The sequence below is a fragment of the Podarcis bocagei genome, assembly GCF_964188305.1.
Source record: "Podarcis bocagei genome assembly, chromosome: 6".
NCBI lineage: Eukaryota > Metazoa > Chordata > Lepidosauria > Squamata > Lacertidae > Podarcis > Podarcis bocagei.
This window is the reverse complement of record NC_138130.1, coordinates 31,304,573-31,329,182: the sequence shown is the minus strand read 5'-3', so window position 1 is coordinate 31,329,182 and position 24,610 is coordinate 31,304,573. Positions and strand designations below refer to the sequence as shown.

The 24,610-nt window shown below is 43.1% G+C and overlaps 1 protein-coding gene across 4 annotated transcripts in view; it reads left to right on the top strand.

The window, feature by feature from the left end:
- The first annotated feature begins 716 nt into the window (after positions 1 to 716).
- Positions 717 to 24,610, top strand: part of MAP4K4 (mitogen-activated protein kinase kinase kinase kinase 4) — a 128,601-nt gene continuing 104,707 nt past the window's right edge. For all 4 annotated transcript variants that reach the window (XM_081198702.1, XM_081198701.1, XM_081198700.1 and 1 more), the window contains exons 1-2: positions 717 to 811; positions 1,403 to 1,468. In XM_081198702.1, coding sequence (XP_081054828.1) covers positions 755 to 811; positions 1,403 to 1,468 — 123 coding nt within the window. In that variant the 5' untranslated portion in view covers positions 717 to 754. The remainder of the gene's footprint in view (positions 812 to 1,402; positions 1,469 to 24,610) is intronic.

The window sequence follows — 24,610 nt, the reverse complement described above, 5'->3', positions numbered from 1 at the left end:
GAAGCTCTCCCCGCCGGGGCGCGCGGTGCCCTTTTTTTTGCGCTCCGGCGGCGGCAGCAGCAGGAGGAGGAGAAAGGCAGAGGAAGCAACTGCGTCCGGGTGGCGCTTTTTATTGTTCGCGTGCGCCTTTGGGTGGGTTGGTGGGTGGGTGGCAAACCCTTCTGTGCGCGCGCGTGTGCGCGTTCTTGAGGAAGCGGGGCTGCTGCTGCTCCACCTCCTCCTTGCCCTCCTCCTCCTCCTCTTTTCCTTCCTTCCTCCCTTCCCACCGCCGGTTCCCGGCTCGCTATGTTGGATGTGGCTGGCTAAGGAGGAGGGAGCGCGCGCGCGCGCGCGGAGAGGCGCATCTGGTTCCTCGACCATGGCGTAAAAAAGCCGACCTTCGCGCGCACCAGAGGCTGAAAGTGGGGGGACTCTCCCTTTTTTTTTTAATAAAACGACGACGGCCACAATTGAACCGACAACCCCTCCGCCAGCCTCCTTGGGAAGGAAAGCTAAGCGGACCCGAGCTGCCTCCTCCCACATCTCGCCCTGCACCCCTCCTCCAATGAAGAAGAGTTTTATCCTGGAGTGAAGGAAGAGAGGGAGGAGGGGGGGAAGGAGAAAGAGAGAGAGGGAGATTGGGGTTTTTGGGTGGGGGGGGTAGGAAGGAAGGGGCGGCGCTTTCTCCTCTCCTTCACCCTGGCGTGCTAGCAGTGCTTGCCGTCTTTTGTTAATAGAAAGAAAGAGGAATTATTTAATAGAAGCGACGGGGAAAATGGCGAACGACTCTCCTGCGAAAAGTCTGGGGGAGATAGACCTCTCCTCCTTACGGGTGAGTGCGGCTGGAGGTGGGCTGGCTTGGGTGGGGGGCTGGCTGGCTGGCTAAGCGGGGCGCGGCAGGCGACCCCTCGTTCCCTCGCCCCGCTCGCTCGCTCGTCTTTTCTGCCTCCCGCTGGCCACACAAAGCGGGAGACGTCTCCCCTGGCGTGGCTTTTGTTGTTCGCAGCTGGGTTGGAGGAGAAAAGCGGGGTGGGGGGTAGGGAGGGAGAGTTGGGGGGTTGCGTTGCTGGGGGAAAGAAGCTCCGGGGTTTGCAAGGGGGGTGGTCGCGGTTGCTTGCTGCGGCTGAGAAGGGGCCCTTCTGCCGGCTGGCTGGTTTGTCATCGCCCCGTTTTGTTCCTTGGAGCTTATGGGGAGGGGAGAGAGAGAGAGATGAGTTCAGTCTTGGGCTGCTTTCCTTTGTTTGCATGTATTGGCATGTGCGTGGAAAATCAGGGCGCAACAGCTGTACAGCCAAACAATCCCCTCCAGACAGTGGCGTTTTTGGGGGGCGGGTGGGTGCGCCGGTGGTAATTTCTTATCTATATAACCCTGCTTTCCCCCCTCTTATCTCCCCCCTCCCTTCTCCACACCTTTATTGTGTAGGACCCTGCTGGGATTTTTGAGCTGGTGGAAGTGGTTGGAAATGGCACCTATGGTCAAGTTTATAAGGTTTGTGTCAAGAATTTCATTTCCTTTAAAAATCATAATACATGCACATTTTCCTCTTGCACAGCCTTGATGCTGGCTGGCCACCCTGCTTTGCAAACAAAAGTTAAGGGGAAGTAAATCTCTGGTGGCTTTGTGACACAGCTGTCAAGCTCTGCTGTTTACTCCCTCAATGAACCTTTTGGGGTCTGAAGAACCCACCAAGTTAGCTTGTTGCTGCCCCCAAATTAGGATCCAAGAAGCTTTTAAATCTTGTATTCTCCTTCACAACCATCCAGTCTTGTTTATTCAGTTGGCCCTGTCAGTCTGCTGATATGTGATGGTGGGGAAATTGGGGGTGTTCCTGCCTTTATTGAAAATAGTCAGATAGCTTTTTTTGGTGGGGAGAATGTCACTAGCTTTCTTTGTTATGAATCCTTCCAAGGCGTGTTAAGATGTGGAGACTGGCATCACATTACCTCCAGTGTCTTTTAACTCTGTAAGAGGGTGTGGATGCAAAGGGGTGGGGTGAATCAGGGTAAAAAGAGCAGGGAATGTTATTGTATGTCTGGAGAGCAGAAGATCAGAATTCATAGAATAACCTGTTTGACGAGCAAATGATTTGGGGAGAAGCGCACACATACAGAGGAAACAATTGTAGGATACTGAGAGATGTTGCTGTTTTCAAAGGCTAGGTGTGAAGGGAAGATAACAGCCCCCCTCCCCCCAAAGTCTGTTATATAAAGGAAACCAATATTGAGATTTCATGGCTGTGTAATGTTTAGTCACCCATATGACTAAGTTTTTCATTGTACATTTTACATGAGTAAAGGATGGCCAAGCCTAAGGAAGGTTTGTAAGAAAAGATAGGAAGAGGTTTGCTTCTTGTTTGGTGTGCACCCAAGTCTAATAAGCCTGTCTTCCAACTTATCACAATAGAGGCTCCTTATCACAATAGAGTTTCAGCACATGATCAGATGTGGGTCCCCATCTTGTGTACGTTCAGTGAAAAAAGTAGAGTATGTGTCTTTGTGTGTCCATAATGGGGGACCTGTGGCTCTACAGATATTGGTGGACTTGGCAACTCCCATCAGCCCCAGTCCAGTGTGATAAATGGCCAGGGATGCATCTAGAGGGCCACAGTTTCCCCATTCTTTATTTACATGCTGGTTCCAACGTGGGAATCACCTTCTTTTGATGTGTGGTGTCCTTGGTATTTCTCTTTTGTTTTACAATGATCTACAAGCTGTATTTTGTAAGGAGATTGTTGGCTGGATGAACAGTAGTGATATGAAGTAGCTTTGATCTTGCTGTAAACAAAAGGAGTTAGTCCTATGCAACGACTTTAAAACATGTCTAAGTTTGAGGCTGATTTATGGCTGACCCTTTGAAACTGTTTCATAATGATATTTCCCCCTGCAATTTCTTTGCTTGTGAAGCTTATATATCACATTGGGTGTGTCCTCTTCCTGCTACCCCTAGAAGGGAGTTCAGTTGTGTGAGTTTAGAATCTCTTGTAAATAAAACGAGTAGAAAATAAGTCAATTAATTTGACAATGCTTTGAGCTAAATAAAATGTTTTATGAGTTGACTATAGGCTGGCTGATTATAGTTTTACTATTTATTTATTTTTTGCTTGGGTGCCATTCCAGTGTGGAATGAAAATAGGTAATCACTCCAGGGTCCCATAATATTTACAAAAGGTGGCTGACTACATCATGTAAACAGAGGGCTTCATTATTGCCAGTAGTGTATTGCCTGTATATACAATGGAAAGAAATGTGATTGTGGAATACCTCTGCTAGAGATAACAATGTTTTGGTAAGTTGCATACACACATAGAATCAAAGTGGTGTAAGCCCAAATGTGCATGTGCCACTTTTGCTTCAAAGACATTATGTGATGCAACATCCTGTTGCTTTTTTTTTTTTGGTATGGCAAAAAATACCTATTTGGCTGCATGGATGGGGATTCTTCTTACCTATCCAATCACTGCTCAGGTTTGGGAACTGGACAATATCCAAAGTGATGGAATATAGTTAATAGTTGAATAACTGGTAAGACATCCTAAGATAACAAGCAACTTCAAGATGAAGTTGTATTACAAACCTGTCTTTGGGACCAGTCCTTGGAGTTAAAGCCCTGTGACCAAATTGATTGATTCTTACAGAATATAGCTGGCAGTAAACCTGTACTTGAATCTTTCAGGGTATTCCCTGATCTCTGTTTGACACTGCAGTTGCTGTGCTACTGATAATTTCAATTCTGGGACCTTTGTCTTGATATGATAAATATCAGTTGAGCTGAAAATCGGGGACATAGTGAAGCAACTACAACTTCTTATGTATTGAACTATGCATGAAAATCAGAAGAATATTAAAGTTGCCTTTCTTTGTTTTGTCTTAATGATACTGTGTATAACTTTTTGCTTCCTGGTTTGTTGGGACTGCACAATAGCTTAAGTATTCTTGTTTCGTATAGAAAACTTAGAAGTTATTTTTAAAAACCTTTGTCCATGAATATGTCCAACTGTCTCCTTAGCGTCAATTAGTTTTGGTAGATTGGCTATTGCCCTAAGATATGAAAGAAGTGAAGCAACCATGTGCAAATAGTTAGTGTTAAGGTCTAAGGTTTTCTCTTTTATAGGAACTTCTCCCCAGATATTGGCAAAAGAAGCTATGTAGTAAATCTTTAAAAGTATGTGTCTCAATTCATGCTAAGGCATGTGTATGAGATGTTCAAGGCCAGCCTTACCATTGATGTCATTGTTGACGTCAAAGAGATGCACTAGGACGCAGTTTATTGGTACACGTAAATAGGAGAATCTGTGGCCCTCCAGATGTTTTTCAAATCCCATCGGCCTCAGCCAGCATGGCCAAGAATGATGGGAGTTGTAGTCAGCAACATCTGGAGGGCCAAAGATGAACCAGCCCTCACATCTGTTTACAAATGTGTCTTGGTGGGGGTGGGGAGAGAAACTTAGAGAGTATTTTTTTAAATGAGCATGAAAATGAAATAACAGATTACATTGCTGCCCCAGCAACCCTCTGGGTTAAGCAAGTAAAATGTTGTTGTTTCAAAGCTATTTAAAAAATCGAACATTTAGAGTTTAAAGGAAAGCAGTAGTTGTGAACCTCCCACAGAAGTTTGACGTCTTTTGTACAGCAAATAGTTATGTCTGGCAGAAGTACAATGAATAAAGTTATTTGGGATAAGATAAAATTTGTCTAGAAAGCAGGGTATTGTTAGAATGTCAAAGAGGAACCCCTCTTCCCTGAGTTGAGGTCAACTGATTGTCAGCTAAATGGCATGTACAGACTTGCCCACTGGTGTTCATTCTCTCATTGGAGAATGAGGAGCTGAAATGTTCTGCTGTGTGCATGTTCTTTCCTGTGTTTATATTGTGTAGTCTGCCTGATCCTTAAGAGACAATAGGCTGTTTCACATCTATTTTGTTCTAATGTTGGGCATGTTGAATTAGCACTGGATGGTAGTACGAAATTAGCTGTATAAAATTAGCTAAATGATTTGGACTTGGCAGAGACATTGCCTGTGGTTGTGGTTATTTGTTTGTTTCTATCTGCCTCTTTTGCTAAGAAACTCTCTATTGACGTGCTCCAAGACGATCTGAATTTTGCAATCACCAATATGGGAATGAAACTTGTGAACAATGCAACGCCAGCTTAGCAATTCTTTATGGAGTACCTTTAAATAAGATTATAGGCACCTAACTGTGCTTGACAAAACTATTGCCAACAGCTTAAGCAGTGCAAGTACCTCTGGTGTAGAATACCTTGACCATACTTGTTAGTTTGCTTATGAATCACAACAGTCTAAAAAATCTGTGCTTATTTGTGTGGGCTGAATGCACATTCGTGCATAAAAGGCTACATGAACTTCTGTGTTTTGTTCAACTCTGTGAAGTGTTTTATAGCAGAATGATTCATTCTTGGCGGGACATTAATTCGTTAATTACAATTATAAAATGAAAAAGTGCTAGCAAAACCATCAGCTGACTACTGTTTTCTCCTCCCTTCATCATATATCTCAGTGCGGCCATTTCCACAACCCTAAGTTCTGTATTGTGCTATTGCCCATTCCTGTTTTTGGGGTCTTTGGTTTCATTGAGAGGCAGAGGACACTTGACAACTATCTGCCCATAAAGGCTGCGTCGAGCCACTTCTGGAAATCTAGTGGAAGTTTTGTGCTCATTTCCATGTTGTTCACAGGAAAAACAACAACCATTCATTCGGAAAACCATTTGGATTGCAATTTTCCAGCGTGCTCGTGTGATGAAATTTGGGGCAGGATCCCAGCACACAGTTCTTCCCTGCCATTTAAAATTGCAGGCGACATGGCACTATGTTGATCAAGAAGCCACGGTTCCATAACTCAGCAGTTGCTGAGGTGTAGAAGCAATGTGAGAAACGGGGATGGATGTGCTAGCTTTATAACCAAGAAAGCTAACACAATAAACCCTATGTCTGAATGCAGCCATCATGTTTACAAGCATGAAGAGCTTCTTTTGAATTGCCTAAAAACTCTTGGCAGTTCCTGAGCCTCCCCTGCCCCCGGTTGCCTCCTCCCTGTCCACTGCCACCCTGGTGCAACTTTTCAGCGAGATAAAAAAAAGTTGGCCCTTCTGTGGTTGTATGCTGCTTAGCACTTTCATACCCAAAGGGTGAGTGGAATTGTGGTAGCACTTTAAACTTTTCTGTTTGGTATGGATGAGCATCAAACTGCACCTCTGCTGTGTACACTGGAGAGATTCTAATTCTTCCTTTGTGAGTTAGGCTCAATTTATTTTGGGTGATTAACAAATCAAGTACTCTGAGCTAGTGGGGGTATGTGTGTGTGTGTTTGCTTCAGTGGCTATAAATTTGGAGGGTATAGTTTGACAATGATGGCAAGGCGTGCTCTGCAAAAAGACAATTGAGGGAACGATGATTGATTGCGCGCTCTCTTTTAAAGCGCGGAAATAAAAATCGAGCCCTACAGAGAAAATGTGTCATTCCAAAAACCAGCTGCTGTAAATATTTCTCATGTGCGTTCAGAGACCCCAGCACACGCTAATGATTAGAAAGTAATTGGCATGTTAGGTTTGAGCTATAACAGGAAATGTGCCGTTTGAATCAGGGATGAATCTCCTAGGTTCTCATGACTGCTGCTTTCTAGAAGCCTTGTGAGAATTAATTCATAGTGAAGGCATCTTTTGTTTGATTCATATTTCAGCTTTCCAAAGCTACATGTAAATTATGCATATTGCCTAAGTTCTGGCCCATACAGGAGTGATGTAATAGGGGATGGCTTACATGCTGATGTGAAAATAATCTGAGGCCTGTGAAAATAATTTCCCTCGCCAAGATAAATCCATTGTTACTTCAGTAAATATGGTTTAAGGAAGCCTTGGCCACTGCCGGATAACTACTTTATCCTTTGTGTCCCTGTAGTAAAAAGAGAGAGTCATTTGTGACTTCACATCATTTTGCTGAACATGGGAAAGAAATCCTATTCTTTACTGGTGAGCCACTATTGGTGAGGTCACTTGCTCTTGGGAAATAAGCCAGACCAGTTTCTCAAAAGTATGCACTGTGCTTTGTACTTTCTCTTAAGAATTTGGCTCTGCACTACTTGATTATTTTTTGGGGATGGATTACTTCCGCGTAGTTTGCATACATGTGCCTATGAGATGACACCATTATTATTATTATTATTATTATTATTATTATTATTATTATTATTATATTTTATTTTATTTTATCTCCCCCACCCTTTTCTCCTAAGCATGAACAGCTAAATGAATGCCACAAAGACCTGTAATATGCTCTGCAGTTAAAAGGTAAAGGGACCCCTGACCATTAGGTCCAGTCATGACCGACTCTGGGGTTGTGGCACTCATCTCGCTTTACTGGCTGAGGGAGCCGGCGTACAGCTTCCGGGTCATGTGGCCAGCATGACTGAGCAACTTCTGGTGAACCAGAGCAGCGCACGGAAACGCCGTTTAACTTCCCGCTGGAGCGGTACCTATTTATCTACTTGCACTTTGATGTGCTTTTGAACTGCTAGGTTGGCAGGAGCAGGGGAGCAACGGGAGCTCACCCTGTCTCGGGGATTCAAACCACCGAACCCACAGCTCTGCAGTTAGGTAGTACAAAATAGATAGCTCAGTCAGTAGAGCATGAGACTCCTAATCTCCTAATCTAATCAGGGATCATGGGTTCTAGTCACACGTTGGGCAAAAGAATCCTGTATTGCAGGGAGTTGGACTAGAATGACACTCATGGTTCCTTCCAATTCTACAATTCTATGATCCTATAATACATTCTCAGTAGAAGCCCCCTATTTATGAAGTTCCCTTCTCTCCCAAATAAAGCTGGCATTGACTTTTGTCACTAGCTGCAGACCTGTATATTTGCCCTGGCCTTCTGGATGGTTTGCTGCTGTGTTAAATCTGCTGCGATAAAAATATTTGCAATGTTTTGTCATTATTTTGTGTTTTGTTTTGTTAAGATTACGTTTTAATGTTTTTGTGGCTTTGTGACCTGTTCTTCACAATGAAGAGTGGGCTACAGTTGATACTTTAAACACATAACAAATAATAAAAGCAATATAGCTTCTTCCTGTATGCTTCAAAATAATGTGAATGAGCTACAGAGAAGCTAGGGGTTATTAAGGTGTTTTGTGAAAATTATTCTAATGTAACTGGCTAAGGGTACGTTAACCAAATGGAGCCCACTAATTACACTTCCATTCTTCAGTTCAGAGATTGCTACCTTAGTGCAGACTGTGGGAGCTTAGGCTTTGGAGTCTTCTAATTCAGGAAACGGAAGGAAGAAGTAATAGAAAAGCACTTAGTGTTAAGTAAAAAAATATACCTTGTGGTGGTGAATGGAGCATAGGAAAAATACAAACACAGGATGAAAAATGACGAAGTGGAATTTTCAGTAGGCAAACAATTTTGTATCCATTCACAACAAAATGCTTGGGTATCAAATGCAGCTAATAAAACGTGCACGTTGGGTTTTATCAGATTTTATCCCTCCTCCTTTCTGGGGTTGCAGTATGGAGCTTCAAGCTGAACATTGTGGGGGTAGGAAGTCAAGTGTGGTGTAAGCTAACATGTTCCTTGGCGTGTTATTCTGAAATTTTGTTTTGGGTGTCATTTAAAAGTACATGCATAACGCCCACTTTCCCACTATCGGTTATCAAACCACTGAGCCTCTTGGGCTTGCTGATCAGAAGGTCGAATCCCCACAACGGGGTGAGCTCCCGTAGTCCCAGCTCCTGCCAACCTAGCACTTCGAATCTGGCTCCTGCCAATCATAGCACTTCGAACCTGGCTCCTGACAGGTTGCCCAAAGGGACTTGGTTCTCGGGCTGAGAAAAGTTCCCTATTAAATCCACCTCCTCTCTAAGGGCAGAGGAACTTGAGAAGGGCATCCAGGTGGTACATGGATGACCACTGGATTGTTAATGCCACTTTTCGCTGGACTAACTTCAGTGGTAACAAGCTCAGTGCCTTTTGCACCAAACATGACACAGCGGTATTACAATGGTGAATAAAAATAGAAGCGCTGGCTTTTTAATCACCTGGTTGCTGTACAAACAAAGGAGGCTGCAGGTTGCAAGCTTTATTAATTGTGGTGTAATTTGCCTGGTAATTTGCAAGCTGAGAAACTGGTGTTTTAGAAGGTTTTCTTGAGAAACCCATAGCATCCTCAGCTGGACTTCCTGTAAGCCCAGGAAGCTACCTATGGAGCACCTGACAACTGTTTGCTTGTTGATGCTTAAATAGCCCAGTTCACCCATCTCATTAAAATGTATTTAAAAATAAATGATGATTTACTACATTGAAAGCAGCCTGCTGCAGCTTACTGTTCAAGAGTCTCCATGTGTGGCACATGATGTGGTCATGTATGATGAGTGAAGTGGCAGCTGAGGTTTTGGGTCCAAATAATAATAGATGGTGGCGGCTTCTGTTTTGTATATGGTTTCATATCCATGCTTGTAAGGTTTCAGAAAGAAAACGAGCTGGGAACCCACTTCCTACTTGAAAAATCTCAGAAACTATTTGTTACTCTTCAGTCGCGGGTGGTCATCATATCAGGAAAGAATGGTAGAACCCTGAAATGAAAACTTATATATCCATAACAAACCAATATAGAAAGTAGATTTCCTCTGTGTTCTTTCTGCATCTTATAGTGTAATATTTTATAAGTCTGAGGTTCTAATGGTGATAGATATGGTTTTGTTGGGTTGGGCAAGACTTAATATTCCTGGCTTCGCTAACCGTAGTTCATTTAGCTCTGAATGAGGCCTGGGCTTTTGTTTTCCTCCCTACTGACTTTGGTGCTTTGATCCTGGTCTCCTTAAACCATAGTTTCTGTTATGTTCAGAACAGGGAAACTGTGGTTTTAATATTGGTGTTGATTCCAGTGAGGCAACCACAGTTCAGAACCACAATTGAACCACAACCACCCAATTCGGGAATAATAGAAAAGCGTGGTTTGAAAAGACCAGGGCTGAAATCCTGAAACAAATGCATGAAGGAGAGTGGGGAATGTCTTCTTTCTTCTTTCTTTGGCGATCACTCATAGTCGAGTCAGATTGTCTTCCTGAACACGGTTTTAACAGTGAGTCCGTAAGTGACTGTGGAGGCCAATTCTGGATCCACACGTCCTTCCACAGTGGGGAAATAGGCTTCTTGATGGGAGTTAATCACGGTGAGGCTTTGCCAAGCGTTCCTTCCTCTTAGCACATTTCTCCCTTTCGTTCTGAGTTCCAAGCGTCTTCAAAGTCCACGACACCTTTGGTAAAGGCTGTTCTCTAATTGGAGCATTCGCAGGCCTGAGTTTCCCAATTGTCAGTGTTTATACTACATTTTTAAAGATTTGCCTTGAGAGAGTCTTTACACTTTTGTTGACCACCAGCATTATGCTTTCCATTTTTAAGTTCAGAATAGAGTAGTTGCTTTTGGAAGATGCAGGCAAGACACTGTGGTTTATTAAGCCAGGGATGAAATGTCCAAACTGGTCCATTATATGGATGGAATCCTTAAAAAGATCACTGTGTTTGTGTAATACTCATGTTGATTCACTTTTAGAATTAAAGAAGGGTCATAGTACAGTGACCAGAGCACATTTTCCATACAGTAGATTTTACGTTCAGTCTGTGACATACGTTTTTTTTAGTGTTTGCCCCCACCCCTAATCAACCATGGAATCAGTCTTGACTTTTTAGAAGCCAAAAAATCCTGATTGTGATATTTTTAATCTGCATCCTTTCAAAATGGACCAAAGAAGTGTCACATATTTATTCATATTTACCTTTACCTTTTGCGTATTCATATACTTACTGGTCTGTAATATAGGAATATCTATGCCTGAGATGTATGTACAGTCATACCTTGGAAGTCGAATGGAATCTGTTCCGGAAGTCCGTTTGACTTCCAAAACATTCGGAAACCAAAGTGCGGCTTCTGATTGGCTGCAGGAAGCTCGGAAGTCGCAGAAGCCCCATTGGATGTTCGGCTTCCAAAAATAGTTCGCAAACCGGAACAGTCACTTCCGGGTTTGCGGCATTCGGGAACCAAAATGTTTGGGAGCTAAGTTGTTAAAAAACCCAGGTGTGACTGTATAGGGGTGTCAATAAAGTAATGGAAATGCTGCCTTTGATTACAGAGGGGTTGACACATTCTTGTTGTCGTAATCTCGGCAAACCCCTTGAGAGGTCTGATGATGCAATGCATTTCCATAATGTATCTTCAAGACTACAAAGCTTAATTGCAGTTCTCTGTGATCCTCTAAAGACAATTGCAATGCTGTGTTATTTACTGTACAGTACTTTTAACATTCTGAAGATGGGTGATAGAACAAGAACGGCACTGAAATGTCTGCTCATTAACTTGCAAATCTTTTTGTCTACATTGGGCAAATCCTAGTATACAACAGTTCAACATTAAATCACAAGGGTTTCTTCCTTCTATGTTAAGGAGAATATTTATTTTTTTTAAAAAAATGCTTAAGTGAATGAAACCTAAAAAATTGTATACTTGTGGGGTAGAAGATGCAGGAAATATTCCTGAATTGGTGTGTATGGTAAAAAGCATGTTTGCATCATCCTTTATCAGTTTTTGAATTTTAACTTGGTCCCTGTGCATAGATGTAGGATCTAGATCAGGCATCCCCAAACTCGGCCCTCCAGATATTTTGGGACTACAATTCCCATCATCCCTGACCACTGCTCCTGTTAGCTAGGGATGATGGGAGTTGCAGTCCCAAAACATCTGGAGGGCTGAGTTTGGGAATACCTGATCTAGATTAAATTGTAGTGGTTAGCAAAAGGTGACTTGGATTTTTTAAACCTCTCTTCAGAATAATAATAATAATAATAATAATAATAATAATAATAATAATAATTTTTTTTAAAAAAATTATATCCCGCCCTCCCCAGCCGAAGCCGGGCTCAGGGCGGCTAACAACAATAAAACAGTACAAAAGTACAACACAAAATGTGCAAACCCCTGTGTGGAGAGTTTACCTGGCTGCTAAAGGCTGTAAATCTATGCATACTTACTTAGGATAAGCCCAATTGAACTCAGTACAACTTCTTTTGAGTAAACACGCTTAGGATTATATTGAACAAACAGGATGATGGGTGCCTGGCAGTTAGAATATTTTTCCTAGCTCATGATAAGCTTCCATATATTTATCTCCTAGATAAACTTTAACTCTACCGTGCCTTTGCCTTCTTTTAAGCTAAAATCTGCTCAATAGCGACATCATTTTAGATGGAAGTAAATATTTATATTGGCTCATATATAAATACTTAGCCTTAAATCTGTTAACTTTTCCCAATTCCCCCCCCCTCCTTTTCTGATGCTTGAAGGACCATGCTACTGCATACTTTAATCAAACCTATCTGTCTTTTAAAATCATGGTTTATACAATTTTTTTTTTTTGTTCACTGCAGAAGTACAGTGGTACCTTGGGTTAAGTACTTAATTCGTTCTGGAGGTCTGTTCTTAACCTGAAACTGTTCTTAACTTGAAGCACCACTTTAGCTAATGGGGCCTCCTGCTGCTGCCATGCTGCCGGAGCACGATTTCTGTTCTCATCCTGAAGCAAAGTTCTTAACCCAAGGTAATATTTCTGGGTTAGCGGAGTCTGTAACCTGAAGCGTATGTAACCTGAAGCGTATGTAACCCGAGGTACCACTGTACTCTTTTTCAAAAAGGGCAATACTTTGTATAACTTAAGCATTTCAAAAGCATATCTTTTAAAGAATGCTTTTAAATTACATATTTTTTTTCTGCCTTACCACAATGGCACAGGATGTATTAACATGTAAAACAAAACAGATTAAAATCTAAAGCAGTAAAATACCACAAAAGGGTTCAAATAATACTCTTTTCTGGAAGAAATCTGTGGTAGTACTCTAGAGTGAGTCTTTTTTTCTTTCCTTTCCTTTTCTGGAGGGTGGGGATGCAGTTCCATAGCTGGGAAGACTATCAAGCGCTGAGTTTCATGATCATGCTATTCTGACTCTGCACAGATGGAAAAACATGTGTATGCTCTTGGTTCACTTTAGAAGTCGGTGGGAAGGTAAGGTGGGGGTGGTAGCAGCGTTCGAAATTCTTCAGGTGCCGTGAGCATTATGCACCTAGCTGTCAGCCAGACGCCAGGATAGCACTTGACATCTCCAGCATTTGGTGGTGCATGCCTACGGATCCTTGGATCCTGGCTGTTTTCACACACTAGCAAAATATCCAGTAGAATTCCTATCCGTGGTATTTTATCCGCGCAATCAGAATGGATTTCAGGAACCGAAAAGTCAGCCCTCTGCGCTCAAAATGGCAACTAGGCATTCCATTTGGGAGACTGTAACTCTGGTTTAAGGAGCCATTTGGTGCCTAACTTATACAGTGGTACCTTGGTTCCTGAACAAATCAGCTCCCGAACGCCGCAAACCTGGAAGTAAGTGTTCCAGTTTGCGAATGTTTTTCGGAAGCCGAACGTCTGACGCGGCTTCTGCGGTTTCTGATTGAGTGCAGGAAGCTCGTGCAGCCAATCGGAAGCCACGCCTTGGTTTTTGAACGGTTTTGGGAGTCGAATGGACTCCTGGAATGGATTAAGTTCGAGAACCAAGGTACCACAGTACACCTGAGTTTCTAACACTTGGAGGCAGTTGCTCTTGGGTAGCTATGGGTAAACATTTTGAGCGTGGCAATAGATTGCAGCCCTGTTCTTCAATTTCCTAGCATTGTTATTCCATGAAATCGTCTAAAGAGGTTCTGTTCCTCTTGCCCCCAAGTAAAATGAAACAAGTGGTTGCTAGGGAGGTGGCCTTTTCAGTAGTGGCACCCTGTTTGTGGAACGCCATTTCCAGAGAGGCTTGTTTTATAGTCAACAGGCGAGGGCATCCTTATTTTTTGAGACATTAAATATAAAAATATTGTCGAAAGTGTTCTAACCACTCTCTATCTGCTTTTATTCTTTCCTGTATGCTGGAAATTGTTATCTTTTGAGATAACAAATGAGATGCATTTGAATCATGTTTATCCCTTTATGAGCTGCAAAGCCATTCAGAGAACAGTGTCGTTGGGCAGTTTTATCAAGTACTGTAGTAACTCAGTGTTGGGAAGTAGAGTTCTTGATGTTTTCGAAATAAAATACAAGATGCAGTTTCTACCTATGCATTCCATATTACGCCATCTGGTAAGTCACTTGGGGAATGCGTGGGAAAGAGAGTGGGAGTGGCTGGGAGACGAGTCTCGCTGTCTGTTTATATCTCAGTTGTATCTCTATATCCTGTCCTTTTCTCAGAGGAGTTGCTCAGCTCGCTTACATTGATTTATTGTACCTTTTGTGTATGCAACCAGGCTTCTAAATGACCACTTGGCTAGTTCCTTTTGGCAAGTAAGCATTGCTTCTAGGTGACTAGACCTGGGAAGAATTCTAGAAGTTTTCTTCCAGGTTAGACTCATGTTTCATAAATTACTAATACAACTCAATGTGTTTGTGATGTAGGCTAGTGTATATTGTGTGTAGTCCCGTTTGCAAAGTTGCTTGCAACTATCTTGAGACATAAGTGTTCCACTCAAGTGAGTTTTATGTCTGATAGGGTATTTGAACCTAGATAGCTCCTCCCTGGTTAAAGCCTAATACTTCAACTCCAACTGCATCGGCTCCACCCACCAGAAAAAAACTGGTAGCTTTTGCTTGTTGCCTGCCGCTACAGGAGTGCCCTAAGCAGCCAGCCCTCGCTCTTCCACTGTGAAAAAACCACCACATTGCCTCTACCTTTATTGCCCTCACTGGCACGCAGCCCATGCTTTTGATACCATTTGCACACTTTTGCTGGTTCTCCCCAGCAAACCAAGTAGCTGCTCTGAAATGTGTGTAGCAGAAGCTTAAATTGGATAAGGTTTCAAATACCGTAACATAAATGTTCACTTTAAAAATTGCTTTTAATAATCGCATTTAATATTAACAAACTAAAAAAATTCCTTCCAGTAGTACCTTAGAGACCAACATTCATAACATGCAGTGTATTCCGTACAGGCGGCGACCATTTTGCACGGGGACGCCCCTCCTGGCCCCTGTGCGTGTTGGCGGAGCGTGCAAATGTGCCCACTGTAGTTACATCTTCATGTGTTGATGGAACTAGACTGTGGGATGCGGGTGACTCTGTGGTCTAATCCACTGAGTCTCTTGGGCCGGCTGATCCGAAGGTTAGTGGTTCGAATCCGCTTGACAGTGGTGAGCTCCTGTTGCTCTGTCCCAGCTCCTGCCAACCCAGCAGTTCGAAAGGACGCCAGTGCAGGTAGATAAATAGGTACTGCTGCGGCGGGAAGGTAAACGGTATTTCTGTGCACTCTGGCGCTCGTCACAGTGTCCTGTTGCACCAGAAGCAGTTTAGTCATGCTGGCCACATAACCTGGAAAACTGTCTGTGGATAAATGCCAGCTCCCTCGGCCTGAAAAGCGAGATAAGCGCTGCAATCCCATAGTTTCCTTTGACTGGACCTAACCGTCCAAGGGTCCTTTACCTTTTTAGAACGAGACTGTCTTCTGGGAGCTCCCTAATACAGGGAAATTTTTTTCTCCTGTATTTTTTCCCCTTTAAAAGAAATTGGAATTTGATGGGGAGGACAGATGCTTAACAAATGCAAGCAGGTGGGGATGGTTTTGTTTTGTTTTGGCATTCAACTCTGACGTGGCAAGGAATGAAACCTTTTAATTATGAACTAATTAAAGTTTTGCTTTCAGGTTCAGTGAACTTTATGAATGAGTGTTGTGCTGCTTTTAAGTGATTCTTTTAAAAGCTAAACAATAACTTATTAGAAAAACAGCATGCGTAGAAACAGAGGGCAGTATCCAGTTTACCTCTTAATTTATATTTGGGGTTCTTCTCAGATCCCTGGAGCAGATTTGAGAAGGTTGTAGGAGGCACTCAGAGAGAGGAGAGGGAGGGAAGGCTCCTTTGGGCAGCCAGAGCTCTTTGAATTAATGAAAGGTCTTCTTTGGATGCAGCCCAGAGAGATTTCCCACTTAAATGCTGGAAGAGTTATGTGGTTTTGCTTCCATTATTAAGTATATTGTTGTAGACCCTGATTTATGCATGTGCTGAATCATTCATATACAGTTAGACAGTGGTACCTCTGGTTGCGGACATGATCCGTTCCTGCCTGCTGTTCGCATCCCGAAAAGTCTGCAACTAGAGTGGCGCTTCTGCGCATGTGTGAAACACACAGAACGTTTCTGCGTGCAGCAGAACCTGGAAGTATACGCTTCGGGTTTGCCGCGTTTGCAAGCTGAAAAGATGCAACATGAACCTAACGCAACACCAGGTATGACACTGTGTGTGTGTGTGTGTGTGTGTGTGTGTACACACACACACACACACACACACACACATCTTGCTTAGGGACGTAGGTAGCTCTTTGGTCTAAACCACTGAGCCTTTTGGGCTTGCTTATCGGAAAGTCAGCGGTTCAAATCCCTGCGATGGGGTGAGCTCCTGTTCCTCGGTCCCAGCTCTTGCCAACCTAGCAGTTCAAAAGCATCCCAGTGCAAGTAGATAAATAGGTATTGCTGCAGCGGGAAGGTAAACGGCGTTTCCGTGTGCTCTGGTTTCCGTCATGGTGTCCCATTGCACCAGAAGTGGTTTAGACATGCTGGCCACATGACCTGGAAAGCTGTCTGTGGACAAATGCCGGCTGACTAGGGCTGAAAGTGAGATGAGCTCTGCAACTCTATAGTTGCCTTTGATTGGACTTAACTGTCCAGGGGTCGTTTACCTTTTTAAAAAACCTGAAAGTAACATGTCCCCACAGTTGAAGGCAGTTCCAGAAATTGGCCCCTTCCCAAAGAAGCTATAAGCGTTTGGAGTGGAGTTTTGCACGGCTTTAGTAATTTGCCACTTTTCCATTGGGACGTTGATTCCATAGGGCTGTGTTTGATCAAACTCCCATTGTGTTGAACTAGCATTATCAATAAGTTGTCTACCACCCTCTTGTGTTGGGGTATTAAAACTAACTCTGGTTGATAGCAGTCAAATTAAATGAGGTTGTTGCCCATCTGACTATTTGACTGAAATCAGTGAAAGTGAAAGTGAGATGGGTGCCACAACCCTGTAGTCACCTTTGACTGGACTTAACTGTCCAGGGTCCTCTACCTTTACCTTATTCCTTGCTTAGTTATTTGGTTTTGTGAATACTTGGACACATCTTCCAAGATTGTGTTCTCCAAGTTGCATAGAAGGTACTAAGTTGCAAACAAAGCTGTTTTGTAAATCAAACTTTGGAGAATCCATTTTTGGCAATGGTTGGCACAGACTAGAAAAGTATTGCTTTGTATGCCTTGTGAAAATATCCTGACTTCACTTTATCAGCAAGAAATCAATCCAAAATGGTTGCTTCTTATTACATAGTTGTCGAGGAAGGAGCAAGATGTTCAGGACTTTTAAGATGAGACGTTTTATTGCCTTGTGAAATATATGTCAAGCCAGAGGGTTGCAGCTAATACTGATATTTTTACTTGTGCTTATTTTGCTTAAACCATGCGCAGACGTGTTGGATACCAGGTCTGTGGGGCTTGAATGAAGCTTTAGTTCTTAGTTTCAGGTGATACTGAAGCTTGTAGTTTTCAGCATGCTTTGAGGGGGCGGGGGTGGCTGTTATTTAATTGAGAGAGCCTTGATTAAAGTTCAGTAATTAAAATGTTTAAGTGTATGTCCTTCCCCAAAAATATTTTCAGGGAGCAATTTTCCAGCCCAGTATTACTTTTATGTGCAAAGAGTTTATATAAAGATTTCCAGAAGAGGATAGTCTTGTCTGTCAACAGCTGGGGAAGAATGCTTGCAGAATGGAACTTGACCCGACCGTCTTATCCCACACTCGGTCAGATCTGCTTTGGGGATTACCCAAACTCTCTAGATCAGATTGTGGGGAGGAGGGGTACACAAAGGAGGAGAACGAGAGGGAGTTCTGTTGCAAGCCTTCTGCAGTGACTTTGTCGGATTCAGCCTGCCCGCTACCTAGAGATAGTTTGAGTTCTTGCCAATAAATAAAGGTGAAGAAAAGAGAAATGTTAGACCAATTGTGCAAAACAATATGGAAGGCAGGATTCTTTTGGAGATGGCACACTTAAACCAGTGGCAGATATTTGGGAAGAACAACAGCTGAGATTGCTGTGCAGAGATATCTCAATGGTATAACCCAGTTGCAGAGGAGCATCTATAAAAAGCACATATAGATAATATTACTTGGATGGAGGCAAATATATTTGAATCTTGGAAAGGATGGAGGCTCTTTGGGTAGGTGTTTCCCATGTTCATGTCGGGTCCCATGTCAGTTGCCTGCCCTGGAAAGGCTTAAGCATCCTCTGAAGGAGCAGCTACAAAGTTCAGGGGTGTTCCAGCTTTTTCATAAGAGGCCCATGTGGCCTGTGTGTTCAGAAGCGCCATCCACCAGTTTCAGCTGATGTGATAGCTGCAGCAGTTTCTACACCCGGATAGTTTACCTAGTGTAGCCCAGACACTAGCAACCTCAAGACTGGATTACTGTAATATGTGGAGCCTTCCAGAGGAGAGCTTTCCACAAGCAGAGAGGCACCACAGGAAAGGCCTGTTCTCGTGCTGCCACCCTCCAGACTTCTCGTGGTGGAGGCACACATAGAAGGACCTCATGATGATCTTGGGGTAGGTTCATATGGGGAGAGGTGGTCCTTGAGTTGTTACGGCCCTGAGCCACTTTGTAGGTCAAAACCAACACTTTGAATTGAGCATGGAAACTAATTGGCAGTCGGGACAGGCTTTGTGTTACATGCTTAAACCATCTTGCGACAGTGAGAAACCTGAATTCTACAGTAGCTGAAGTTTCCGAACCGCCTTCAGAGGCAGCCCTACCTTTAACGCATTGCAGTAATATTACCTAGAGGTTACCAGAGGATAGATGACAATAGTTAGGCTATTCCTGTCCTGATTGGGGCACAGCTGAGCCACCCGCTGAAGCTGATGGAAGGCATTCTGCACCACTGCAGCCACCTGAGCCTCAAGTGACAGCAAGAGACCCAGAAGTACCCCCAAGCTACATAACTGCTCCTGTAGAAGAGGTGTAACCCCGTCAAGAACAGGAAACCTTCCATCCATCCCATCCCATTCCCAACTTGGATAGCTGCTCCACAAGGATACCGTGGTTGATAGTGTCAAACACCACTGAGAGGTCAAGGAGAATTAACAGGGACGCATTTTGTCTGTCTCTCTCCCAACAAAGGCCATCATATCTAAGTATAATGCCATATATATTTAGTGCACATATTTTATATTGTATGTGAAAAGTAAACCTCGTTGGTTCACGTTCTCCCCTTTCTATGGACCGTACATACACTGCATGCCAGCAACTATATTCAGGTCTTTTCAAGTATGCTACTTCAGCCGTAGGCACTGACGGTGGGGAAGACATGCTCAGATATCCAGTAGATCTGAAGGAGCGTCTCCACCTCCATCGTTCTACCCGGACACTGAGGTCCAGCACCGAGGGTCTTCTGGTGGTTCCCTCACTGCTAGAAGCCAAGTTACAGGGAACCAGGCAGAGGGCCTTCTCGGTAGTGGCGCCCTCCCTGTGGAACGCCCTCCCACCAGATGTCAAAGAGAACAACTACTATCAGACTTTTAGAAGACATCTGAAGGCAGCCCTGTTTAGGGAAGCTTTTAATGTTTGATGTATTACAGTATTTTAATATTTTTTTGGAAGCTGCCTAGAGTGGCTGGGGAAGCCCAGTCAGATGGGCAGGGTATAAATAATAAATTTATTATTATTGGATCTAACTTGATTTTTGTTAGAATGCCGAGGTCTACTAACAAGAGCCAAATACAAAATTGGCAAATATTGCATTATGGGAGTCGGAAAATAAGGCACCGTTATTTGTGCAAATCTGCAGGTCATTTCTGGACTTCTTTAAAAGCAGTCAAACAAATCTTCAGTGCTGGCAAATTGTATGGGGTTTGTTTTGTGTAATGGACTTCTGAGCTTCTATGGAATATGCTGAAGACAAAAGCGTGCTGAAATTGGCTTGGGACATGCATCTGAATTGCAACCGATGCCCTATTGGCTCCAGCCAAATAGCTCTGGTAGGAATTAAGCATTACGTCAACAGGAATCCCATGGGACAATCTGAATCGAACTGCCCGTCAGCAAACATCTAGTTTCATTAGCGAAATGTTTTGAATGAAGTTGCTGTTGCTTTGCTCTCAGAGGCTGTGGGGATTGCATCTTTAATGGATTATGTCTACTGTACAAATGTATGATTTAAATATGTGAATGCCATTTGGTTGGAGCACACAATGAAGAACTTGAGATAGAAAAGCAAGCTATAAATAATACATTTTTAACATATATAAATAGAAAGCACTGGGTAGATCAGCGGTAATGCGCCCAAATACTTCCATTAAATAAAAGCAGCATACCAGATTAGGCTTTTGTGTATGTGTGTATGTTTAAGTGGATAATGTTAGCAGTCCTTGATTCACTATGTTTTTGTGCTGAAGTAAGATAATTGTGGCAAGTAATCATTTCCAGTGGCCATGCAGGCAGCTTTTGTAAGCCGTATCCTGATCATTTTTTTGCTTTTCAGCCTATCCATGCATAACTTAATGTAGGTCAGTGGGCAAGTAAATTTTGTAGGCTGACTTGCAGTGTTGCATTTCTTTTTGTATTGTCTGCACTGGTTCTATGTTTTTCTGTTGCACTACTTTTCTGTCTAGTATGCTATCGCTGCTGCTAATTTTATTTACTGTTTCGTTTTATATGTTGGCTACTCTTTAGGGTTGTTTTGGGTGCGGAGGTTGATGGGTACAAATGATTGCATAAATAAAACCCATGAGGTACACAGCAGCTGCATTATCAAAAAAATGTGCTAGTGTGAATAGCTTGCAAATTGCACCGGGGCGGGGGCGGGGGGTGGGTGGGAAAGAAAAATTTAAAAGTAGAATGATGTGGGTAAAAAAAAGAGTCCAGATCAGGACAGAAGCAGCTGGTGGCAGACTACTGTGAGCCTAATGGTGACCTTCTCACCTGTAACCTCATTAAAGTCAGCCAGGAAAACACAGCTGGAAACCTTTTGGCCTTTGGGTCACCAGGCCCCGAAATTCTCACCGGGAGGCATTCCCTCTTTCACAGAAAATGTGGCAAACTCCTCATGGTGCTCCACTGAAGTAGTTGTAGAGGACTCAGAAATACTGGATAACTTGGTGTCATCAGCACCATGCTAAATCTCTTCTTCCTTCTTGCCGTAATTATCAGGTAGCTGCCTCAAATGTAATCTTGTTTTAGTTGACTGTATCCTTCAGCGTCTTGTTGCCCTGTTCCATATAAAGGTAAAGGGACTCCTGATCAGTAGGTCCAGTCGTGGCCGACTCTGGCGCTCATCTCGCTTTATTGGCCGAGGGAGCCGGCGTACAGCTTCTGGGTCATGTGGCCAGCATGACTAAGCTGCTTCTGGCGAACCAGAGCAGCGCACGGAAACGCCGTTTACCTTCCCGCCAGAGCAGTACCTATTTATCTGCTTGCACTTTGACGTGCAACTGGAGCTCACCCTGTCGCGGGGATTCGAACCGCGAACCTTCTGATCAGCAAGTCCTAGGCTCTGTGGTTTAACCCACAGCACCACCAGCGTCCCACACTTTCAACAACACCGGACCATGCCTGTTCCCTGCCCCCACCCCTGTTCTCCCCCACCCCCAATGTCTGCTCCTTAATCTAGCCCAGGTTTGTTCTGTGGTTGCAGGCTGTGGATAAGGAGAGACCATAGGTATGTTCCTGAGTTCTTGCAACAGACTAAGCCAATCCTATGTTGTACAGACGTAAAAAACAACAACAACTAGGCACAGCAATGTGGCTGTGATCATTGGGAGCCAGGGTATTCATGCTAAGCTGTGGTTTGGCCATTGAGTGCTTTTTTCTCAAGCTGGAAGTAGCTAACAACTACTCAAAATATATGTAGCCTGTCTGGCAATTGGCCTTCAAGGTGGCTTTGATAGTAAGAGGGGAGGATGAAGCCAGGTTCACTTATGACTGTTGGAAGTCATTCTTGGATCCATAGGTTCATAATCCACTGTGGTTTTTTTTTTTTTTTACAGAAGTAAGAATTAAGAGAGCATTATTTACTTATTAGGCTGACAGAAGAGCAGTTGAGGAAACTCTGCAAGCTTTTCCTTTGTTTGCTGAGTCTTAGTAAAGCTATTGCCCTCATTTAACAGGGTGGGACAGAAAGTTTGTAAGTTCTTTCTGTAGTGTAAGAAACACAGGAAAATCACCAATGTTTGCATGGAATATTAAAGTTCTATTAGACCTATTGGTCCCACAGAACAAGTGGTATATATCTGTCCCACCCTGTTAAATGAGGTTTAATGTAGTGGAAGCAAAATGAACAAATGGCCCCCTCTTCTTCTGTAAAGTGGACTGAATGTGCTTGGTCTTCCCTCAAGGGTCTTCCAGGCCCTGTTCTATGCCCATGTCTAATGCTTTTGCCTGGATAGAATGCATGATTGAATTGTGATACTGTCTCTTGCTTGCCTGAGTGGAAGATGAGGGGAGGGATGACCGCCTGACTTTTCCGTGGCTGGAACGGAGCCTATTGTACAAAGGCAAGGGCCTCACCTGTTGCTCTGCCCACTTCCTTGCCACTGGTTCCACCCACTTCCTGCCTCTCATCCTCCTTACCTTCTCACCATGCAGCCAACAGAAGGGCATGTGATCTTCAAATGAAAAGTGGTATATAAATTTAATAAATAATATATCAACAGCAGCAGCAATAAGATTGTGCACAAGGTAATATGTATCTTGGAATGAAGGAGTATCCCCACCTCTGCTCTGCAGGCTAAGTAAGCTCTTATTCCATCTCTTGCACATACAATATGAAGCAGCAATGAGAAGGAGAGAGAGAGGGGTGGGTGGGAGAAAAAGAGGGAAATAAGTACCGTAAATGAAAGTCAGCCATGAAGTGTTGGAATAGTCTGAAAGGATGTGGCTGGGTTGGCAGAGAAAGGCCAAAGGGAAAGTTTGTAAGTTCTTTCTGCATTGGAAGAAACACAGGGAAATCACCAATGTTTGCACGGAATATTAAAGTTCTATTAGACCTATTGGTCCCACAGAGGAAGTGGTACATATCAATTACTTGTTTTGTAAATTATAGAAACCTGTCAGGGTGTTTCAAATGACACAGTATATATATTTTTCTTAGTTGGGGAGCATTCTAGTTTTATGGGGTACTTCCTAAATTTGCAGTACAGTACTTGAATTGGGTATGGTTTAGCTTTCGTTTAATTCATTAAATTACACCTTGAATGCAAAAGTGACTGTGTGTTGTGTTGTGTCTTTCACCATATATTTATAATCTAAACTCATACTTACCTTCCTCTTCTGAAATGACTCTCATTAAAATATCTGTAACTAAAAGCAAATGGAACCCTAACTTGTCACTTGTGTGGTTGCATCCTTTGTTTTTTTGGAGTGGTGTTTACTCTGCTATATTTGGTACAACATAAATAGTTGTACATACAATAGTATATAGTGTTATACCTAGGCATTTTTTTTAAAGATCAAACTGGACCAAATGTACTTATCAGCAGTATGTAAGGGGTTCTTCCCAAAGTTTAAATAGATCCATTTTTCAACTAGATATGCTGGTAGGAAGAATACATGCTGGTTTGAGCAACTAAGAAGTATTACCTAAATTAAAGTTGATCATTCAGTTTTTACCACTTTACCCAAGGTGGTGGTTGATGCAATTGTTGACGTGGGTACACACACACACACACACACACACACGCACGCACGCACGGTGTGGGTGAGGGAGCAGGGATAAGAAGTATTGCCTACACATAATATGTAAAGAACAAACCTTAACTGTGTGGATAAATGGCTGGAGCAGTAATCCCTTGTGCTTTTGGGGAAAAATTTCCACAGTCTGCTTTAGTAAGCCAAGGACCTTGCTGTTATCTTCATACTGCTTTTTCAGGCAATCATTTATTTGGCTGGTAGTGGGAGGTAGGCAAAACTGCTTTTACTTATCTTGTGATTTTGAGAAAACATTTCTTGCTTATGCATATGTAACGTAAAGCTTAGCAATGCTTTCCCTTTTCATGTTGTCGTCGGCATCCGTCTTGTCTCAAGATACAATGGAGTACACCTGTGAGGGTGAAGTCAAACCACTGCGTTAGTGACCTCCCGGGGCGCAAGCGTGGGCAGTGTGTATAAAGCCCCTGGGCTGCCTAGATGACATAGTATCTAGTGTTCAGTGTGTATTTGTGTGTCTTTGGGTATGAGAGAGAGAAGGAAGAGTGTCATATTACCATCTCTAAAACAGGTAAATGTTCCCTAGAAAATCATCTACGTGTACAGGTCTTTGACATGCAGAGCAATAACTGTTGATTTGAGGCACCTTCTCTACCTTTAGGGTTTATTCCTGCTTTCTCACTGTGGCACAATTCAATTTGTAGCCTGAATTGTTAGGTCGATAAATGGTGGTTTCGGTACCATGTGTGATGGTAATTGCTTTATGACAGGGGTCTTATGAGTGGATGCAAAAGCTGTATACCTTGTCCCGCAGTCTAAGTGCTTTCTGTAGTCCTCATCTCCTGTTCTGCCAGGAGTGGCTTGGCAGGA